Source organism: Crocodylus siamensis, chromosome 3 (assembly GCF_052110815.1).
Source record: "Crocodylus siamensis isolate JL-2025a chromosome 3, ASM5211081v1, whole genome shotgun sequence".
In the NCBI taxonomy this organism is placed as follows: domain Eukaryota; kingdom Metazoa; phylum Chordata; order Crocodylia; family Crocodylidae; genus Crocodylus; species Crocodylus siamensis.
The window spans coordinates 8,270,558-8,293,825 of NC_143397.1; the positions used below are offsets into that span (position 1 = coordinate 8,270,558).

The 23,268-nt window shown below is 40.0% G+C and overlaps 1 protein-coding gene across 2 annotated transcripts in view; it reads left to right on the plus strand.

Annotated features, from left to right (window-relative positions):
- The window catches only part of PIK3C3 (phosphatidylinositol 3-kinase catalytic subunit type 3), a 139,931-nt gene that overhangs the window by 22,355 nt on the left and 94,308 nt on the right, over window positions 1-23,268 (plus strand). For both annotated transcript variants that reach the window (XM_090037664.1, XM_090037665.1), the window contains 7 exons: window positions 4,327-4,398; window positions 5,656-5,760; window positions 8,477-8,569; window positions 11,722-11,907; window positions 16,841-16,995; window positions 19,958-20,045; window positions 21,059-21,126. In XM_090037664.1, coding sequence (XP_089893790.1) covers window positions 4,327-4,398; window positions 5,656-5,760; window positions 8,477-8,569; window positions 11,722-11,907; window positions 16,841-16,995; window positions 19,958-20,045; window positions 21,059-21,126 — 767 coding nt within the window. The remainder of the gene's footprint in view (window positions 1-4,326; window positions 4,399-5,655; window positions 5,761-8,476; window positions 8,570-11,721; window positions 11,908-16,840; window positions 16,996-19,957; window positions 20,046-21,058; window positions 21,127-23,268) is intronic.

Below are 23,268 nucleotides of genomic sequence, written 5' to 3' on the forward strand. Positions count from 1 at the left end.
TGTCACGGAGAATTAGTACACTCTTGTTTTCTTTCTGGTTTTCAATAACATCAAATTTTGAAGTGCCCAGATCCTCTAAAATAGAATTACTCTGCACAAATCTGCAAACAAGCCTTTTCATTTGAAGCATGACCAAGAAATACAATCTGGGATAAAATAATTTACTAACCATTGTTGCTATGTTTTAATGGCATATTTAATTGGAACCTCTTATGTTAGGAAAAACTGGGAGACAATGTGGGTAGGTATCTGTTTTCGCTTTCAGGTTCGACATTCCATAGAAATCAAAAGAATGGCTATTAACATCCTTCCAAAGAAGCCTGAAAATAGGGATGGAAAAACTGTATGTGGACTTTTTGGGAGTTGCACCAGTGTAAATTGAGAATCATTTAAATCAGCAGAGTTCCACAGACACAAAATGGTGCAAGATTCAGAGTCAACGTACTGGCAAATTTCCCAAAAGATGTAACCTGAGCACATAAGTGCATGAAACAGATAATTAAATGGGCTGCTCTTCTGCAGAGTGATGAGATGATTGGGTAATAGAACATTTGCAAATTGCAGTTAATTAAAATTTTAAGGACTTGTTTTTTGGGAAACAGCTTTTCAACAGGTGCTTGACCCATTTTCTGGCAGCAGTGGAAAACAGTTCATAAGTTAGTGCTTGTCTTCTCCAGCTTGTCATGCTTCCAATTACAGTATAAAGATCACCAATCCAGTATATTGAATCTAATGAAACTAGGCTCTGTTGTCACCTGTCTGTGACTGATAGTCTAAGTGAAGATTACTTGTCACACTTGTGTTGATAAATTTGTGCTTTCATGTTTACTGAGAACCCACCTGTTAAACAGTAACTGGTAGAATCCGGGATTCTCTGACTCAACACGTAATTACTACATGTAAAGTCAAGTGGCAAACTCACATAATTCTGATAGGGTTTTCAAGATGTGAGAAGTAGCAATCTGCAGGTAGCTGGAACATGGCTTTCATGTCTCCTGTCGGGTGTAAAGATTGACTGAATTTCCAAATGCAAGCATCTTTTGTCTTTAAGGAAAGCTGGCCTCTGTTAGGAGAGTTTATCTCTGTATATAGGCTTCAAACAAATACACAGGCGGTTTCCATGCCACATCCATTTTTAAAGGAATTATTCACTTGGAGGATTTTTCCCTGTTTTTTACAATTGTTTTTCTTAGTTTCTTCACTACTGTATGTCCATTAGGTGGAGATCCTGGACTTTGGAAGGCTGTTTAGTGTGTCAGTATTATAAGAGTGGGTAAAATTGCTAATATTTTTAGGCCTTGTACAGACATTTAGTTTCTCCTGGGGGAGTTGGTCTCCCAGGAGAAGCCACAAGTCTACAGATGTGTTCAGGCTTTTTCTCCTAGAGTGAAAATGTCTGGTCCAGGAGAAAAATAACTGGGTAATGAGTAGGGTGAAATCACTCCTTGGAGAGTTTCTCTTGGAGAGCAAGTGTCTGTATGTACTGTGACTTCTAGAAGAAGTCAGCATGCCAGTCCCCACCCTCTCCCTCTTGTCCCTAGGGATATGGCATGTTGTTTGCTGGACTCTGTTGCTCTGCAGAACACACACCACTTCACAATCCCCACGTTGTGCTGCAGGGAAACCCAGGCTGATCTTGGGCTGTCTGGGTGAGCCAGCTGTGGCTGCCCTAGTCTCCTGGGCAAATACATGGCACCAGTGCATAAGGGAACCTGTGGAGATGCATGCATAGCCCCCCGCCTGCAGTATTAGCACTGCAAGCTCTCCACTCTTCAGGGCTTCACGATGCGAATGGCTATACATTTGGCTTTCAGTAAGTTTTGCTACTCGGAGAGCATACCTTGGAAAATTTTCCCGGAGCATTTGAACATGTGCATGCAACCTTAGTCTGCAAACTGATGACCTTGTGTCCAGAGCATTTCAAGTAGGCTGTTTTTGAAATATATCTAACCCCAATAATATAATTTGGCCCATGAAAACAACGAGAGAACTTGGCTGATTTGCATTTTCTCGTTACATTTTATTCTATAATATATGTAAATGGGAAGACAGACCTGCATTTTTCTCTCTCTCTTCTCTCTTTCTTTATCCATCAGTATAGCAGACCTCAATTTTGGGTGGGGTTTTTTCCCTCAGTGTTGAATAGCATTAGCTGAAATAACAAGGAAAAAAGGTTAGTCTTTAGGTTTTAAATCTCAGTGTTTAGTCTCAGTGCTATGTAAACATCTCAGTGTTTTAAATCATTAAAATACTGAGTTTCACTTCTCTGTCTATCCCTGTACCAGTATCTTGAGAGATTTCTTGCATAGTGGCATAAAGGTATCAACCTTAAATTGTATAGTTTTGATTGTTGCCTTTTTTCCATGCAATTTGACAGGATTAAACAGGACTCAAGATGCTTGCTCTTTTGACTCATAACTTTTTAAAATCGTTAACTGACATGAAGATCAAACATCAGTTATTAGGCTGGGCTTAACATCATCTACAACTCTCTGTATTTTCCTTAGCTAGAAAGTATTATTTAGAGCGTGACTTGTCAGAATTGTGATGGTAAATATGGCACCCTGAAAACCACAGAAAGCTAATAAGTACAGCGAAAGAGCCCTCCTGTGTATGCTTGGTTTGCTGGCACAAAGAGAAGCTTTTACTATAGTCAGCAATGCCGAATCAATATATCTGTAGGAAGAGGAGCTGTATGATAGTTTGTCTCTCTCATTATCCACAGAACTGCCAGCTGTGTTTCATTCCAAGATAGGGGTAAAGTATGAAGCAGAACAAACACAGCACTTGTTTTGGATCAGACCTGTTCTTGGAGTCAGTTGTGGAAAGAAGAAAAGCGAGCCCACAAGATAAAGGCTTTTTGAGTCCCCTTTATGACTACACCCCTTTATCGTTGTCAATGAAAAATAATCCCTTTAACTAGAGCTTGTTGAAACTCAGAATTCTGAGTCCATGGGAAGCTTGACACTTAAAATTTTGTCATGGACTGGGCTGAAATATAAGTTTCCCAGACACAAGAAGCAGACAAAAGAACTGTTTCAAAAATTATTAAGTAACTTCATGAAAATGCTTCCTTTGTACTTTTAATACTTAATTATAAAAATGAAGCGTGTCAGATGTAGGTAAGCGTTGATGTCTTTCCAGGCAACATTATAGTTTCATTGCATCAGCATTTTTTGATGGAAATTGTTTCATTAGAGAAATTTTGACCTCGTGTGCTCTTAAAAATTTAAATCTCTTGGTTGAGTAGTTTGAGCTGACTTATTCTTGAAAAAACCATAAATTAAATATCTCCCTAAATTCTGGCATCTGTTTTCCCTCATCCCCTCTGATACCACTTAATGGCAGCTTCTCTAGAAATTATAGAGGGAAATTGTAACAGTTTTGAGATTTAAAGATCTGATCCGATGCTCTTTCTAACAGAGCGCACTGTGATAAACCATCGCAATTTGAAATCCTATGCTAATTTCAAAGTAAATGTTCCATAATGCGTATTATCCTTTTCTTATATTCTCTACATTTAAGGAATGCATTCTGCCTTTCTGTCGATCGCATGCAACAGGTACACTAAAAAAAGAAAGAAAAAAAAGGAAACAACTGAACTGAATGATAGGAAGGAAAACAAGTCAGACTTCTGCTCTAATTTTTGGTTCAAACACTTAATTCTCCTTAACTTTCCATCCCATGGAAAGTCATAATCTCTGAGGTACAGCACAGGACTCATCTCTCTTATAGATCAGGAGGCAGCCTAGATAAGTACAGTTTGCAAAGATGGGGGAACCATTGCATGTGGACTGCTCGGTATGGAGAAGGGGCAGTGTACACTTTTGAGATTGTTACATGCTCCAAATTGATGAACTTTTACGTTTGGCTGGCTTGGAGGTATTTTCAAGATGGGTCACTTAAGATGTCCTTAAATATTTTGGTCACAGTCCCTGAAAATTCTACTTATAAACAGTGGAAATTAGAAGTCTGCTTGGTGTTTATAGACGGTCCCATCACAGACGCATCCTAATGATGAACGTTTCTATCTTTTTCTTCACTAAAATGCTGATGAGTTTAAAAAAAATAAAATTTAATATCTCCAGATATGACACATCAGCATATGGCTTTATCCTCCTGTGTCCTTTTTCTTTTTATCTTCTGAGCTTTATAAAAGGAAGCTAGAACAATTCCTTTCTATATTTTCTTACCCCTTATGCCCTTTGATGGTTTAATTGCTTTGCATCTTTTTTCCTTTGAATATAGACAACAATAAGTTGGCATGCCACTTTTGTTTAATCATCTGAGGCATTTAGTGTGCTTTTGATTTATCTTGTCATCCAGGATGGTGATGAGTCATCTCCGATTTTAACAAGCTCCGAGATTGTTAAAATTCCAGATCCACAGATGTCTATGGTAAGTAATTTTCCTTGCAACACAATCAATATTGTAACAATGCTTGTGCTGTGAAGTTTTTATAAATGAAAAACTTTTGAATATTATATCTGATGGTCTTCAGTAGTTTAAATTACAGTACACAAAGAGTGTAGGTTTTAGCCGTGCTGGTCTAAGGACATTGGCAGACTCTTCCTCTGCCTGACAAAGAATAATTGTACCCAAAAGCTTGCAAAGAAGAGTTTTTCCAACTATTTGGGTTGGTCTAATAAAAGATACTGGATTTACCCAAAGAACCTTGTCTACCACTACACACAGAGCTTTCAAGAAAGCCTGCTGATTACAAGTTAAGGTTTCACTGTTGAAGCGATTTATTTTAACAGTATGTTTAAAATGTAAAGTTCGGTAAGGTAATAAACTCTTAAAGTAGCGTTTCTGTGATAAGGGAAGAAAAGAAACAAGTTAGAGACAAGGTGAGGATGGGGAAGGAGTACATTAGTGGAGTAGAGAGGTGGGTGAGGACATAGGTTAAAACGGCACAGAGAAGTAGAGAACTATTGCAGAACTAAAGATACGCCGTTTAAATCTCGCGCCAGGTTGTTTAGTTTAGGTTAAACCTTGTTTTTCCCCTCCACTTTCTTACCTTTGGTCATTTTGTGTAGGCAGCCCCCAACTAAATTTCTGCAAAAAGTGTCCATCATTATGAATGTCATTTTACTGGCATTGGCAACATCCGACTCCCTAGCACAAGCGGGTTTCTTCTGATGGTTGTTCCAAGTGATCACATCAGCCTAAAACAGCTGGGAATTGTTCTGAGAGTTGTGAAAACTGTGGCTGTTGGAATTATTGTGCTGTTACTCCTCCTGCTGTGGACACCACTTCAGTTGAACTGATATTATCAATACAGAAACTGTAGATGGCAAAATCTGGGGTACTGTTTTCAAAGTGCCTATCACATTTAAGCCCAGTCTCTAAATCATAGAAATATAGATTGGAACACTTGCATTTTCTATAGGGATACTGACGATAATTAATGCAAAGACAAGAAATGATTTTAAGTGCCATTTTGAGTCTAAAATAATATCATTTATATGGAATAAAAATAGCGTATTCTGTAAATGGCTTTTTTAATCAGTATATCCAGACATACTGTAGTTATGAATTTTAACCAAGTAATACATTATTCAGGACATTATTGAGTCTGGTAGACAGTTTCATTTTGATATTTTTTTTATGGAATTAAATATTTATTGCTACTGACTTACTCACTTTCCTTAGGAGAACTTAGTGGAAAGCAAACATCACAAGCTGGCTCGCAGCTTAAGAAGTGGACCTTCTGATCATGATCTCAAGCCTAATGCAGCTACTCGCGACCAACTTAACGTAAGTTCATTTAGTTTGAGTAGCTTGTCTGTGAAAAATGCCACTTAATTTTAGCAGGTGACTTGGTGTCAATGTACTGATCATTAATACGTTAATTAGTGGATACATTTGCATGTTGTCAATATGAGAGCTGCCCATTTGTGAGCCAGCCTACTCAGCTATAAATTACAAAAAATCATTCATCTGATGACTTTCTGAAATGCATGAATGGTATTACTTGAGTTTTAGATGTATGGGAGTTCATGTACTACTCATGCATCAGTGCATCTTGAATTAAGTGGCATTTTCGATAGTTTTGACAGAGAGGTTTTTGGGCACTTTCATCTCTAAGGCTAACTCATGAAACTTCATGTTAAACTTTGTTTTTATGGTAGACTGGGTAGCAGACTGGCTCAAGGGTCGCACTCAGGGAGTGGTGGTGGATGGGGCGGTGTGAACCTGGAAAGATGTGGGCAGTGGAGTCCATCAGGGCTCAGTTCTGGGGCCGGTGCTGTTCAAAATCTTCATCAGTGATTTGGATGAGGGGGTGGGAAGCACTCTGTCCAAATTCGCCAATGACACAAAAATATAGGGTGAAGCTAACACCCTGGAGAGGAGGAACCAGATCCAGGCTGACCTAGACAGGTTGAGGAAGTGGGCAGAGAGCAACAGGATGCAAGTCAATAAGAACAAGTGCAAGGTGCTGCATCTAGGGAGGAAAAACTGCCATCATACCTATAGGCTGGGGGGCGACCTTCTCAGCAACACTGAGGCAGAAGGAGATCCTGGAGTGACTGTTGACTCCAGGATGAACATGAGTCATCAATATGATGTAGTTAGCTAAACGTGGATCTGTAGGTACTTCACAGACAGGTCCAGGGAGGTGATTCTCCCTCTCTATGCAGCACTGGTCAAGCCACAGCTGGAGTACTGTGTCCAGTTCTGGATGCCACAGTTCAAGTAGGATGCGGACAACCTGGTGAGGGTCCAAAGAAGAGCCACTCATCTGATTAGAGGCCTGCAGGGAAGGCCCTACGAGGAAAGGCTAAGGGACGTTAGCCTCTTCAGCCTCTCCAAGAGAAGGCTGAGAGGGGACCTTGTGGTGGTGTACAAATTCATAAGGGGAGAGCAACGTGAAGTAGGCGATGATCTGTTCACCAGGGCACCCCCTGGAACAACAAGGAACAATGGCCATAAGCTACTGGAGAGAGGGTTTAGACTGGACATTAGAAGAAAGTTCATCACAGTCTGGGTTTGCCAGGATCTGGAGTGGGCTTCCAAGGGAGGTGGTGCTTTCCCCATCCTTGGGGCGTCTTCAGAAGGAAACTGGACAGGCCCCTGGCTGGGGTCACATGTCCCCAGGTTTGGTGACCCTTTTCTTGCCTGCCAGGGATAGGGGTCAGACTAGGTGGCCCACTGAGGTCCCTTCTGACCCTAGAATCTATGAATCATTGATGTAATATATGGAAGGTCTCCATTCTTTTCTCCTTTGTTTGATGGCCTTTGTCTGTCAGACTCCAGTGAGAGAAGCTAGGTGTTTAACTGGTATTTAGTTTAAAGATACGCAGTTCAAATCTCACTGTCAAAGCCCTTGCTGCTTCTGCAGACCTGAAGAGGAATATTTTGTGCCTGAAAATTTGTCTCCAAACTATACAGTTGGTCCAATGAAAGACAGAGGATCAGAGGAAAGTAGGCCTGGAAGAGACCTCGTAAGGTCATTTAGTGCAGTTCCCTACTCCAGGAAGGAGCATCCCTGACTAAACCATCCCAGCCAAGTGTGTGTTTAACCTACTCTTGAAAACTTCCAAAGATGGGCCTTCGTTAATTGCTCTAGATAGTCTGTTACAATGCTTGGCCGCCCTCATAGTGAGAATGTTCTCCTAATTTCCAACTTAAATTTCACCTGCTACAGCTTGAGGCCATTGCTCCCTGTCCTGATCCCTACAGTCATACCAAAAAGTCTTTCTCTGTCTTCTCTATAATTGTTCTGCAGGTATTTGAAGACTGTTTTTAAATCCCCTCTTAGTCTTCTCTTCTCCAGACTAAATAGCCCTATGTCTTTTAGCTGTTCCTCGTAAGCCTTGCTTCCAACCATTTTTGTTGCTTTGCGCTGTGTTGTTTCCAGTCTGTTCATGTCCTTGAATAGTGGGGCCCAAAACTAGACACAGTACCCCACATGAGATCTCACCAGCATTGAAGGGAGGAGAAAAATCACATCTGTTGATTTTCAAGCGACTTTCCTGTTAATACAACCTAGCATACTGTTGGCTTTTTTTTGCAAGACTACACTGTTGGCTCATATTCAGTTTATGGTCCACTGTAACCCCTAGGTCTTTCTCTGCAGTACTGCAGCCTAGTTTCAAATTCAGGACTTTGTACTTGTCCTTGCTGAATCTCATCTGAGTGATTGTGGACCATTTCTCCAGTCTATCCTGGTTATTCTGGATCTTAGCCCTACCCTCTAGAGTATCTGCACATCCACCCAACTTGGTGTTATCTTCAGATATATTAAATATACACTCAGTTTCATCATCAAAATCACCAAAGAATACCACTAAAAAAAATCCCTTCCTTCTCTCATTTCCTGGACCATTAGGGCTGCAATGCTTCAACTTTACTATAGTCGGCTGTGTTATCATTATGCCACTTCATTTCACTGAATTCAGCTAAGTAGATAAATAGATAAAATATCTGCTTTTTAAAATTATTTTGTGTATTTGTGTAATTATTTTAATAGATCATAGTGAGCTATCCACCAACAAAGCAACTTACTTATGAAGAACAAGATCTAGTCTGGAAGTTCAGATACTATCTTACTAATCAGGAAAAGGTAAGTTGAATTACTCCTCATGCACTCTTAATACAGGAAGGTTAACATAGTTCATTTTCAGCTGCTTCTTTACATGCTGTGCCTTTATAAAGGGGTGGCAACCTTAGTGAATCAATGGAGTCAATAAAGATGCTTTTTACTGTTGGTACAGGTATAGCAGTAAAGACTGAGCTTCATTTTTTTATAATCATGTCAAAGAGTGCTTTTATAACCATCTCTTTCTTTCAGTTCCCAGTGGATTATTTAAAATGCATTTCTGCCAAGCCTTTTATCTTAACTTCACTTTTCTTTGGTGAAGTAAAATTTTACACACATTACAAGACATAGGCTTGTATAACCTAGTTAATGGGCCATGGACTTAAGCACTTTGGAGTTGAATAACAATAGTAATTAAAAAGGAAAATAACCTGTATTGATTATCTCTTGAATAATATTGAATTCGCTCTAATTAATATCTGTACTTTTAGTCTTGTATGAAGTCCCAGGAAATTTAACTGGAATATACTGAAACATTCAGACTTACAGATTAAAATGATCAATTCCAGTAGAAAGTATTCATCAATTAAACAAGGCTGAAGCTTATACTACAGTCTTAGTATATCTGTTTTTTTTTGTGGCTTTTTTTATATGATCCATAGCAGCCAAGAGCCTAAATTTTTAGAACTGCAGAGCAATTAAATAGGTACTTTTCTGGGTGGAGATAGATTTGAGCATGCACTTTAAGTACATGCCAAAGTGGCTTGTTAAATCTGCACATCCTTTTTCCAAGTATGTTCCTCTCTCACTTCCCCTTCCTCTCAGTAGAAGATGATAAAGATTATTCATTGATGCTAGTGATTTGAACATGGGCAATAGCGTACTAAAAATTTACTCCAGTCATGAAGGGATTACTCTTAAAAGGTGGGTCAGGAAAACTTGACTTGTCCCATTTGGTTCGCTATACTTTTAGTTTTTGCTTCCATTGACACCATTGTTTCTTTTCAGTAGTGGATCTTGTATATAAAAGAAGGAAGTGGTTAATTGGCTTTGTCATTCTCTTCAGGTTTCTATGAAAGGTGTCCTGGAAAGCATTAGATTAGTTCAGAAGAGGCCTGCGTTATTGCAGTGAAGCATTCGTTCTTCATGCCAATATGTTGTACACTTTCCTGTCAAGGTCCAGAAGAACCAAGTCTCTCTTACATGTTTTAGAGAAAGGAGCATTTAAAATAGCATGAGCATTGATTCGATAAAACAGCTCAGTTAATATTTTGGGTCACCCGAAAGTTGGGTTTTTTAAAGCAAAGTTTTTTGCAAGTTATATTTTAGTCAGAAAGATGAAGTCTCTGTAATACAACACAGTGGGTGCGTCTGCACAAGACGCTTACTGCGCATTAGCCTAATAACACTGCAAGGTAGTGTGTCACAGCAAAAACTGCTAATAGCCTACTGTGCAATGTTATTAGGCTAGTGCACAGTAAGTGTCACTAAATAACCATGCTATTGCACAGTAACTTTAGGTACTGCTCATTTAGTTAGTACTTTATTAAGGAAGTACTAAACTAAATGTATGGTATCTAAATTGCATTAATGAACATGTAGACCTGCCCAATCTGTGTTTAAATACACATTAATATGTAAAACAGAGATTTCCAATTAGCAGTGGAGCTGGATTTCAAGCAAGTATAGAACTTTATGGGAGTGGGGTGAGAAACTTGTAAAAAGATTTAGAGGTTTAAGCAAGTATTTGAGTCGTTTTGAAATTTAGTTTAGTTTCTCTTACATGTGAAGGAAATGAAATGTTCCAAACAAGTGTAGACTGTGAAATTGCTTTAATCAGTTTGTTTCAGGTTTCCGGAGAGGTCGGTGATGAAGTGCGCTGTATGAATCTCAAACCCAAGCATACTGAAAAGTGTTCATGATAACTTTTGAGGAAAGTAAAATACTGGAGCTAAAACAGCAGGACCAAGGAACTATTTCCGTAAATGTTTAAGTAAAATATTTAGAAACAAAGTCTGTTTCTTCAAGTTTTCAGAGTTCTGTGAGTTAGAATATTATGGTTCTAACACAGCCTTTTTCTAGGGGTAATGTAATTATAAGGAGTTCTTTCCTGAAGTGTACCTATAAACTTTATGATAATTACTGGGAATTGAATATACTCATTGGGAAGAGAATAGTTTGAGCTTATGATTACTGCTAGAGAGGATAACATTTCCTAGTAGTATAACACCTAATTAAGCTTCAAAACACCTATAAAAAAAGTACATTTGTATTAACACCTGTGTCTTACAGCTGCAAAGGCAATGGGGACTCAGACTGTGACTTGTTTAAAATGTGTTGTAGGTACACTGGTTTAGGTACATGTACAGGACCTAATTCTGACCCTTCATTTGTGTAGTCCCTAATAGTGTGTGGTTGACATTGGATTCCGTATTCACTTTTGTAATAACCTTGTTTTTTCCCCAAAAGTTTACCACTACAAATTAGACTGCAGCCATTATGTGCACCTGAGAAAGTGACTAAGGCAGAATTAATGCTAAATGTGTTCCGCCATCCATTCATGCTTCCCTAGCAAATGCAACTGTGTAGATGAGACTGAATGTGGAATGGAGCTAATGAACGACGTGGCATAGGTTTCCTGGGAGGGCGTGCTCTATTTTTCAATACAAAGTGTCTTAAAAAAAAATCTCTTTTGAATATGTTCCTTTAGTAAAAATATGAATGTGACCATTGTATGGCTAATTTTTATTTATTTTTTATTTGTGGAAATATTCAGCCATGTTGGCAGCATACCATATACAGCTGTTATGCTGGTAAATATGGCATAGGCAAATACCTTGCAAATCAGATCTTCTGAAATAAATTACACTTAACAGCTTACTTTCTCTCATTATGCCTAGGACCCAGCACTGTAACTGTAAACCACTTGACCTGTTAGAGTTTGTTGTTGACCAACTCCATGTGTTAAAGGGAAAAGTCCTGTTAATGCAGTTAAATGTAATGGGTCAACTTACAATAATGCAGTTTATTTAGGGTTATGTAAATATATTTGAAATCAAATTTGATTCAACATCTGGAGTTAGTGTAACTTTTTAAATAATCCAGTTAACCTTTTTTTTTTTTTTTTTTTAAAGAGGTGCTCAAAACTAGTCACTTTTTTAATCTTATTTTTTTAGGCTTTAACTAAATTTTTGAAATGTGTCAACTGGGACCTACCTCAAGAGGCAAAGCAAGCGTTGGAACTGTTGGGCAAGTGGAAGCCAATGGATGTGGAGGACTCTCTGGAGCTTTTGTCATCTCAGTTCACCAATCCGACAGTGCGGCGATACGCTGTAGCCAGGTTGCAACAGGCAGATGATGAGGTATTGAAGTAATAGGATTGTTATGTGGATGTCCTTTACTGTGATCATAAGAAAAATGAAACCTTAATAGAATAACATCTGAAATCTTTTTAGCTCCAAATAAAAATGTCCTTCTGAACCAGACTCCTTGTCAAAGGAAGACAGTATTAGGATTGCCTGAGACTTACAAAACCTAATTTTGAAGCAAGCAGATTCATGCCAAAAACAATGTTTTCTTATAATTAGGGACCTGATTAAACCGCAGCAAAATGAAGGTTTTTTTGCAGCCTGTTCACAGCTTGTGAGTACAGAATGTCTGCAGTGTTAGCTAAAACCTGAGTATATACAATATTTACTCAAATCCAAGGTCGTATGACTGCTGAAGCTCTGGCTCCAGCACAGTCCTGAGCTCATGGTCACAGTTGCAGCCGCAGCTGCTGCAAGCCCCACAGCTGCCGGGGCCGGGGTCTGAGCCAGAGTTGCTACTGCTGCAGCTCCTGCTACCTGGCTGGGAGGGGCTAGAGCCAGAGCCACAGTGTGCTCTGTGCCCCAGGCCAGAGTAGGACTAGCAGTGGTTGCGTAACTAAGGGTAAATCAGGGGTGGGGATAGGTGTTGGAGATGGTTAGGCTGCTTGACTTTCCTGGCACTGCTGCCTGCCATTGCTTGCCTCCCTGCTGCTACTTTCCCTGCTGTAGCAATGGGGAGGTGGATTAATTTTAAGACAACCTTCCAATAATTAGATTCTAGGCATAGAAAATTATAACACATTTATTAATTTTCCATGTATAGTAAAAGCTGCATTATCCAGCACTTTACCTTCCAGAAATCTCTATTAACTGGCATCTGTCATAGATGGCATCTTGCCGTTTGGAACGCTGCCGAGTGGTGTCGCTAGCGGCAGTCTCAGCCACCATTGTGATTGCATTGAGCTTGTGCTGTGACTTATTTGCTGAATATTGCTGAATATCTCACCCATCTTGCAACTATGGCTACCTATAGATTTCATAGACATTAGGGCTGGAAGGGACCTTGGGAGATCATCGAGTCCAGCCCCCTGCCCAAAGGGCAGGAAGTCAGCTGGGGTCATAGGATCCCAGCAAGATAAGCATCCAATTTACTCTTGAAGGTGTTCAATGTAGGTGCTTGAACCACCTCCGCTGGATGCAGTACTCCAGCTGCGGCCTCACTAAGGCCAAGTACAAGGGGAGAATGACGTCCCGGGATTTGCTCGAGAAGCATCTATGGATGCATGTCAGCATTTTGGTCCATCTATACTCCATCAACAAGCAGAGGACAGAAGCGAAAGCATGTTGTTTTAATGATTACACAGAAATTGGACGTAATTAAGCGCCTAGAGAAAGGAGAAAACAGGAACAGGTTGATGCAGGAATTCAGTGACGGCTTGTTTATGATCTACGGCATCAAGGTGCAGAGGGCAGAGTTACTCCAGTTAGTGACGAATTCTTAGACAAGTAAAGCAATTGAGCAATGCTGTATTCTGCACAAACCAAAATTGAAACAGTTAGACAAGATATTGTACGATTGGTTTGCTTTAAAACATTCAGAGAGCGTTCCAATTTCTGGCCCAATGCCAATTGAAAAAGCAAAAGACTTCTATCAACAAATGGGAATGACTGAGGCCTGCGTTTTTTCAGGTGGATGGTTGTCTTGCTACAAACTTCATTACGGTATCAGAAGGCTTCATGTGTCTAGAGAAAAAAAGTCTGATCATGAGGCTGCTGAAAAATATTATGCACTTCTCCAGAAATTGGTTGTGAAGCATGGCATAACCCCAGAGCAGATCTACCACACTGATGAAACTGGCCTTTTTTGGCCTTGTCTGCCAACTTCTACCCTGACTGGTGCAGGTGAGGTTGGTGAAGCTGGTTCTAAGCAGAGCAAGGACCGCTTGACTGTGCTTACGTGCGCAAATGCAGCGGGCACACATAGAATCAAGCTGCTAGTGGTGGGAAAAGTCAGGCGACCAAGAGCATTCAAGCGTGTAATTCATCTACCTGTTGAGTACAAGGTACAACCTAATGCATGGATGGACAAGAAAATATTTTTGCACTGGTTTCATCATTCTTTGTACCAGCAGTGAAAGAGCCTCTGAAGAAACTTGGAAAGCCAGAAGACACAAAATTTATTCTGATTTTAGATAACTTGAGCTCACCCTCCTGAAGCAGAGTTAGTGTCTGGAAATACTTTTACCATCTTCCTGCCTGCAAATGTCACCTCACTCGTACAGCCGACGGATCAGGGAATTATTGAAAACCTGAAAGCCATCTACAGAAGGGATTTAATGAGGAAGCTGCTCAACTATGAAGGCAGTCTTCCAGAATTTCAGTCTCAGTACACCATTAAGGATGCAGTTTTCAACGTGGCATGTGCCTGGTGTGCTGTGAAGAGTACAACTTGAAGGAGGGCTTGGAGAAAAATGTGGGCAGCAGCGATGTTTGCAGAGGGAACTTCTGATGAAGAAGAATTGGCAGGTTTCAATGTGAGACAGGAAAAAAACATCATTAAAAGAGATTCTTGATGTCCTTCAAAATGCTGACCCCACTAACCCACTCAATAAACTCAGAGATACTGAACGTGAAGAGTGGGTAAACATTGATCAGTACCTTGATGTTGCAGAAACCCTTACTGATGCTGAAATTATAGAAATGTTCGTGTATCCTGAGAGAGCTACTGCACCTGAACAAGACTTGGAGGAAGAAGATCACAGTGAAGAAGCTAAAGTGGCTCGGGCTACTGCCGCACAATGTCTGGAAACATGCTTGAAATTTGGTGAGCGGCAGTCTTCGTATTCTGCTCAGGAAGTGATGCAACGTTGTGTTGTTCACAACAGTTTCGTGAAAAAAAGGCAACTGGCTTGCAGGCAGGCATCCGCAGGTCGCTTCAAAGAACTTTTGCAGCTTGTGTCAAGGATCAGATATTAGTGTTGATGTCGATGATCCTCAAGAAGAGCCATGCTCCGGAGCAAAGCCACGTTTTGAGGCAACCTCTGATCCCAAGGTGCCTTCAGAAGCAGCTGAGGGGCAGTAATTATACAGTATGCTATTTACTATAGTATTTATCATATCATGGTTAAAATATTAAAAGTTGTTATATCATAATTAAAATGTTATATTAAAAGTTATAATAATGTTATATTAAAAAGTTAATTGTATTAAAAGTTATTATATAATAGTTAAAATGTAGGCTTAGTTTCTTTCTTGAAAACCCTCCATAAAGTATAACTTTCAGATAACCGCCACGCCCTATTCTCCATGGATGCCAGATAACAGAGCCTTTACTGTACAAAATATAATTACTGGAGTGTCATCTTGAATTCAAAGATACCTTGGATTGGCGTGAATACAATATGTTATCTTCAAGGGATGGTAAAATTACTGCGATAATTATGAAAATAAGGTGCAATATTCAGCGTACATGTGTTGGGTTTGTTTTTCTTATGGTTATGAAACACAGGTCTTTCTAGTGTGTATCCGTGTTCTCTGATGCTCGTCTTCAACCATGCAGACTTTATGAAATCGTAAAGTTTTCATTATTGTAGGTATTATAAGTAGGGACCTACTTCATTTACCGTTTCTCAGATTTTGCAGAATCCTCAAAATCAACCAAAAAAAATTTAATAAAAATAAAATCCCGGCTCTCCAGTAGGAGCCAATGGTGGGAGGGGAAAGTGGCTGGTGGGGAGCACAAAGGGCAGCAGACAAGATAGTGGCTGCCCCCTCATCTCTCCTCCCCTTGCCGGGGCCTCTGTGCCAATCGGTACTGTGGATCAGGGTGACATGGAAGAGCAGCCAGTGATCAAATGACCTCTGCCCCCACATCCCTCCTCCCTCCTGCGGTCTCTCCACCAATAAGTGCCATGAAGATATGCCCGCAAAATTGGCTTTGCGATCTGCAAGCAAGCTGCAAAAAACCTTTTGTCTTGCTGTGATTAAAGTAGGTCCCTAATTATAAGAAAATATTGTTTTTGGCATGAATCTGCTTCCTTCAAAATTAGCTCTTTAGTAAATCTCAAGCAGTCCTGATACTGTCTCCCTTTGACAAGGAGTCTGGTTGAGAAGGACATCCTTATTTGGAGCTAAAAAGGGTTGAGATGTTATTTGTTTTTCAAGACTTACGGAGCGCACAGGCTATGACTGGTGCCAGCTTAATTCAACCTAATATTTTCTCTAGGTTTTTTTATAGATGGAATATGTGCGGTTCTCATTTCTATGGTGACAGATTCTGTGAACATATTTCTCTGTTTCTGGATACATGACAAGTTTTTAAAATGCAACACAGCAATACGCAGCTCACAGTAAGCTACACAAATAGCACTCCCTCCACTTCTAGATTCATTCCATCTTTCATATGCTACATGATATTCTTGATCCAAAAAAGCCATACCTTGCTACATGCCTTTTTAAAGGCCATTAAACTGGCTAACATATTTGTTAGACTATGACCACCTATGCCACTTTTGGAGTCCTCAAGGATTGAAATGTAAGGTCTGTTATGTTTTTTTGTTCTTTGTTTCTGTAATAATCCAGAAGGGAAATATCATAGGCATCGAAGTCCCACACTGAATAGCTTTTACAGACAAAAGTCAAGAACATTAAGTTAACAATATATAAATTGTAAGGATGATAAAAACTGTAACTGTGATAAGGCATGAAGCAGACCTGTTCCAGCTTCTCTAAAGCAACAGCTTCTCTAAATTAGCTATAATGGCTCTTTATTTCTTGTACTGATGATTGCTTTTATTATGAGGTACTTTTTGTGTGACTGTGTGCATTTTAAGCTACTGTTTTACTTTGCAGTGGCTGCTACTCTCTCTCTGCCTCACTTTCTTTCAGTGATGAAGCTGTGACATAGCTTCTGCATGTGGACTAGTTTGCCAAAGTACAGAGCACCCCATATCCTTGATTGCTTTTGCTGTTTGTTTCTCTCCCCAAGGATTTGCTGATGTACCTGTTGCAGCTGGTTCAAGCACTAAAATATGAAAATTTTGATGATATAAAGAATGGTCTAGAGCCAAACAAGAGGGACAGTCAGGGATCCATATCAGACAGTATGGCAACATCTGGAACAAATGGCACAGAAATAGATAGGTAAGTAGATATTGCTTTTGGAAGGGAAGGAAGAAAGGATAGCAGCTCTAGCACTGAACCTCTGATTCGCCCTTGCAAATGTGCTTTTTTCCATTGGTATTTACTTAGTTTAGGGGTGTCAAACTTATCCAGCCCAGCAGGCTGGATAAATGCCCCTGAACTGGTCCTCAGGTTGGAGTGGGACCAAGCCCCTGTGGAAACCCTATGGTGCTGGGTCCTGCCCATGCCAGCCCTGTGGAACCAGCACAGAGTGCTCACTGCCTGTGTTGTGTAGGCTGGACCTGGCACTGCAGGCAGCACAGGATTGGTCCAGGGCACTCCATTCAGCCCTTGCCCTGAACTTCCTGCGCTGTGTGCACCGTTGGGTCCAGCCTGTGTCCTGTGCGTAGTGTGAGCCCTGTGCTGACCCTGGTGGCTTCTTGCACGGTAAGCCTTGGAGCCATTGCATGTTGCCTGCAGCACGCAGGGCTGGACTAGCTGCACATGCTGAACGGGGAGCCAGTGTGAGGCATGTGCTCCATGTGGCATCCTGCTGTCTAGCCCTGCACTCTGGTTCTGGGTCTGGCAGGATGCTGCATAAAGATGTGTCCTGTGCCAGCCCCTGGCACTGTGTGTAACATGAGCAGCTTGTCTAGCCACTGCACCGTGGGTGGCATACACTGGCCCCTCGACAGCCCTGCTATGCTGCCTGCAGTGCATGTGGGCCTGGGCCTGGTCCAACAATCCATGGACTGGAACGTATGACTCCACAGGTTGAATGCAGCCTGGAAGTATGAATTTCCTGGATGGCTTTAGATTTTCTTTGGTCTCATTTGCTGAGCCAGTAATAGCACTGTTTTGCTTATTGACTTTAAACTGAGCGATAATTTTAATTGCAAGGTAAAAAACTTTTGTTATGCAGTAGATTATATTAAAGTGAGGGTGTGGCCGAACAGTAAGCACTCAATTCTACGGGTTTCTTAGGGACATTGTAAAAATGCTGCAAATAGGTTTTTCAAAAGTCCTGGGCACTTATCTTTTATGAAAAGCGAAATAGAAGGGAAAGTGCTAAGGTCCCTAACCGCTTACCTCCAGTACTGGAAATTTACTACTTAATCATCCACCCTGTAGGAACAGATGATCCTTATTCAGCTCTCCAGTGGAGGGCATCACCAATCACCCTCAGTTCTTTCCACCTTACCAAGAGGATTGTCATTCCCAGGCTTTACCTTCTAGTAAAACACAGAACAGACTAAGCTCTTGAAACTTTTTTAAAAGTTTCTAAGAGAAGTCCTGGGATAGAATGTGACCTTGTCCCATTGCTGGCAGCCGTATGCTAGCATCTAAGTTAAATGGTGCCTGTGAAATCTTCTCTTCTGTTTTATTTTGTTTTGTTTTGTTTTTTTAACTGTGGCCAGCGAAGTAGCTACCAAAGGCACGGACCTTCTCCAGTACTACTGTAAAGCGTTGCTCAATATTCTTCATCGTCTTCCTGCCCTTTTGTTTTGGAGCTTAACCCTGGTGCTTTGGGGAAGGCTTCCAAAAGTGGCCAAGTGACTATTGCTTTTTCAAAAATAGGACTTGAAGTGCCTAAATCATTTTGAAAAATAGCTAGAGGTTATGTCGTCTCTATTTAAGGTGTATCTTTTGCTTACTTCAGCTTCCTTGCATCTCAGCATATTATTTTTTAGCGATTCCTGCTGCTGTTCTGCTTTTATAGAGTGCCCTTGGTTTTTTGAACTCCAAAGGAGGAAGGCTTGAAATGCTGTCTGTGCGGTAAAACACTGTCAGCAGTGAGGTAACATTCACTGCCTCAGACCTGAAGTAGGTGCAGGCGTGTTGCATTTTCATAAGCACAGTGAAAGTAGCTTATCTTTGATGCACTTTGCATTGATCACCCTTGAAACAGAGGGCTGTGCCAGAGCCTGCATGTTTAGGTGTCAGATCTTGATACTTGAGATTAGTTGCAATATGGGTGTAAATAACCTTACTATGTTTCATGGAGTCAGTTACCCCTCGTGTCCAATTCATTTGGTAATCTTGGGATATGGACAGACATGCATTTAGGTGCTTTAAAAGGGGAGGGAGAGTTATAGCAGCTATTTGACTCTGTTATGTCAGCATGATCCTATACTGACATCAGTGAGCTAAATCACCCTAACTTGGACCCTGAATAAAGCAAGGTAAAAGTTGGAGCAGTTTTGCTGTACTTGTATCAGTGCAGAATCAAGCAGACCTAACAGATGCATCCTAACATCTTGCATCACAGAATCATAGGAAGTTAGGATTGGAAGGGACCTCAGGAGGTCACATCTAGTCCAACCCCCCCTGCTCAAAGTAGCACCAGCCCCAGCTACGTCATCCCAGCCAAAGGATTGTCTATTCAGGTGTTGAAAACCTTCAAGGATGGATCTTCCACCACCTATCTAGGTAACCTGTTCCAATGTTTTATTTCCCTCCTAGCGAAAAAAATTCTTCCTAATATCTAACTTAAACTTCTTTTGTTGAAACTTGAGACGGTTGCTCATTGTTCTGTCATCTGCCACCACTGAGAACTGTCCAGCTCCATCCTCTTTCGAACCCCCCCTTCAAGTAGTTGAAGGCTGCTCTTCAATCCCCCCTCAGTCTCCTCTTCTCTAGACTAAATAAGCCCAGCTCCCTCCGCCTCTACTCTCAAGTCATGTCCCCCAGCCCCCTAACCATATTTGTTGCCCTCTGCTGGACTCTTCAATTTGTCCACATCCTTTCTGTAGTGGGGGGCCCAAAAGTCAACACAGGACTCCAGATGTGGCTTCCCCAGTGCTGCATAGAGGGGAATAATTATTTCCCTCGACCTACTGCCAACACAGTGTCCCTTGATCGCAGTACAGTTGTTTGTTGGTCTGTACCCATTGTTTGTTATGTGAGTTTTCTCATCTGGTATGTATATACATCTGCATGATCCCTGATTATAAAATATATACTCTCCTGCTTTATTTTCCAGTTCCCAAATCATGAGTCCTATCCCCCCTGTATCTTCACCACCTCCGTCTTCTAAAACAAAGGAGTCTGCAGATAGTGAAAACCTTGATGTAAGTAAAAAGTTTTAGCTGAAAAGAACTGAGATGAACTGAATGGATGCATGTTTCAAAATTGCTTTTCATGCTACTTGAGTTTGACTAGTGAAGTATAATATTACAGTTTATGAGCTTTGCTATTGCTGGATAGTCCAAAAGGTAAAGGCTTTTTTTTTTTAGTGGTGTTCTGTGAGGGGAAAGGAAGTGTTCAGGTGAAATAAATATAAAGATAGTGACATGCTGATGGCTACCTGAACTTTGTAGGACACACATTCATGAACCTAATTGCACTAGCAGGAACATGTTGGTTGAACACAATAGTATTGTGTGTAGTGCCATACGCAAAAGCAGTGACTTATAGTAAAAGTGAGTATTGGGATAGGGAATATCTTGCACCTGCTAGGCAGTTAAGATATTTTAAAACATAGAGATTCTAGCTGAGGTCTGCACAAAATAATTATAAAAGTGCCTATTTTATTTTCTCTGCTTTGTGAAGTTCTAGTTTTCAGTACTTTCTTGGGCCAAAGTCTCAAGACACACAAAAGATGTAAATTTGAGGAGTAAAGATGAACTCATATCTGTGACTGAATTAAAGTTTGTATAGGAATTGAATATTATAAGCATCTAGATGGAAAAGTTGAATAGTCTGAGAGCAGGGAATCCGTCACCCTGCTGCAGATACAGTCCATGTGATGCGTACTTCCTGCTTTTGCAGCAAAGTAAGAAAACTCAACCTAAGATTTTTCATTGGGGTTGGCTCTTTAATCCAGGCTCTAAATCTACTGTGAGGAGTAGGTCTTGCCTGCTCCATATGCAGGCATATACTGGGCACGATTTATTAGCAGATCAACAAAACCTACTCTTGTGACAGTCACGCTAGAGAATTGTTTCGCACAGTACGACTGTTTAGAAGTAGGCTGCTTATGTAAGGCTGAAAAAATGAAAAGCGTATGTACAGTGAAAGAATATTATACACTTTTGCTATGATCCCCTTTTTAATACTTTTATTGTTTTTTAATCTCTTCCAGCAAGACCTCTGCACTTTCTTGATATCTCGCGCATGCAAGAATTCCACTTTGGCAAACTATTTATACTGGTATGTCAGAAACAACTTAGTTTGTGTCATGGTGCTGCCTAAAAGGTATTGAATTAAGATCACTGTGCACGGTTCTGCATAGAGACTGATAAAAGGTAAAATTTTCAGCTCTGGTGAATTTACAATATCAATCTGAGTCGAAATGCATTATCAGGTTTAAACAGACAGGAGAGGTGAAAGTAGTACAGTATGCAGTTGCAGAAGGTAATGACTAATCAAGATAGTACTCATTGCCTTATAGTAAGAATATAGATGCATATGTCTTTAGACAAAGTGAATTAGAATCATAGATTTGTAAGGAATCTGAAGGAGCATCTGGTCAATTCCCTGTACAAATGCAGGAATGGCATTTTGAAATATAACCAATTTATATATAGATTTTGACATGATATTAAAAAATATGAAATATATTTTGATATGATTGAGATATATATCACTATATCTTGATATTGGAATATCATTCCTGCATTTGTGTGACTAGATGATCCTTGAGATTACAATCCTATGATTCTAATTCACTATGTCTAAAGACATAAACATGTATATTGTTATTACAAGACAATGAGCTCTGTCCTTATTAGCTACCTTCTGCTTATGTATAAATGTGTGTCTGTGTGTATTTATATTAATGCTCCAATCAAAGCTAGAAAACAAGAACAAAAACCCCCTCACATGATGGACCTTAAATTGTCATTCAGTTTGGAAAAACAACAAATCCTTCTGCTTTCTCTTTACGGTATTTCAGTTTAAACTGGTATAAACTTTATCACATAATCTGCCTTTATTGCTTAGTTCATACACTGCCTCATGGCATTTGGTAAAATACTTAGTTAGTATAATGCACTGCAAACCTGTTGTTCAGAATTTTAAGACTAGCTGTATGAGATGTCACAGATAAGCACAATATTAACACCTAGATAGTTAGACCCACAAATATTGCTCTTCTGTAAGAAATATGTTCCTATCACTCCCTTATTTAGTTGTAATTTAAATTACTACCCTCAGTGTAGCCCTTGGTATATGTATTTCATAAACACCATTCTTGATTTACCATACATTTTAGTAAATGCTAATATATTGTGAAGATAGCATAATTGGCTTGGAAGTGTTTTGGCCAAATTTAAAATATAAAGTTTAAATGCGACCCCAAGAACTGACCTACCATGACAGTGGTATCAGTTTTAAGACCATCCTTTCCAGTGTTACACTTAGATTACTTCTCCCAGTATGCAGCTAAAGTGAGAGTCTTAGCAAAGTGGGGCAGAAAGGGCCCTCAGGAGGTCCTCTAATCTATGCCCTGGCTCAAGGCAAGATCATTCCTGTCTAAAACCATCCCAGTCAAATGTCTGTATAATTTGTGGTTAACAAATACCGATGGTGGAGATTCCACAAACTAGCTGATTATACTTAACCATCAAATGTAGAAAGTTCTTACTAATATCCAACTTAAATTTCCCATGTGATTCTTTACAGTTTTACAACTCATTGTGAATGTACCAGCATGCATATGCTCTCTGCCTATCTTAGAATGTATACGTTCACAATATGAGAACCTGTTCTTGGCGTTACAGTCCTGTATAGCAGCCAAATACTTGGTATAGGCACACATTCTAGGTTGGTTTTTTTTTTAAATGGGAAATAAATTGATCTAACTTCACTTAAATTACTTGTTTTATTTCACAATCTTTGAAGCTTTATTTCCACATTGGAAAGGTTTTTACCTTTGTGATACAAGCCACACACACACGAATATATCAGTAAGCCATCCAGTAACATTGGCTTTGAAAACCTAAACAAACTTTCTTCATAACTCAGTTGACAAACTATCCAGCAGTCTTGCAACATTTTTGCCTTCTGACCACAAAATCAGCCAATTTATTTGTTTACCTTCCAGACATCTCCATTTCTCAGTGACAAAATCCAAATGTCACAGCTGCAGTTTGATCTGACATAGCCATAAATCCTTTTGGCTGCTGAACAATTACATTTTTCAGCTAACCAGACACAGCATGAACCTAAAATAATCAATGGAAAAGTACAGTAACCCTAGAAACTGCTTCATATTACTGGGATCTTAAAGTCAGTCTTGTTCTTTCGCTTCAGTAATGCACACAGATGGCTAGCACTGTTGTCTGCACATCT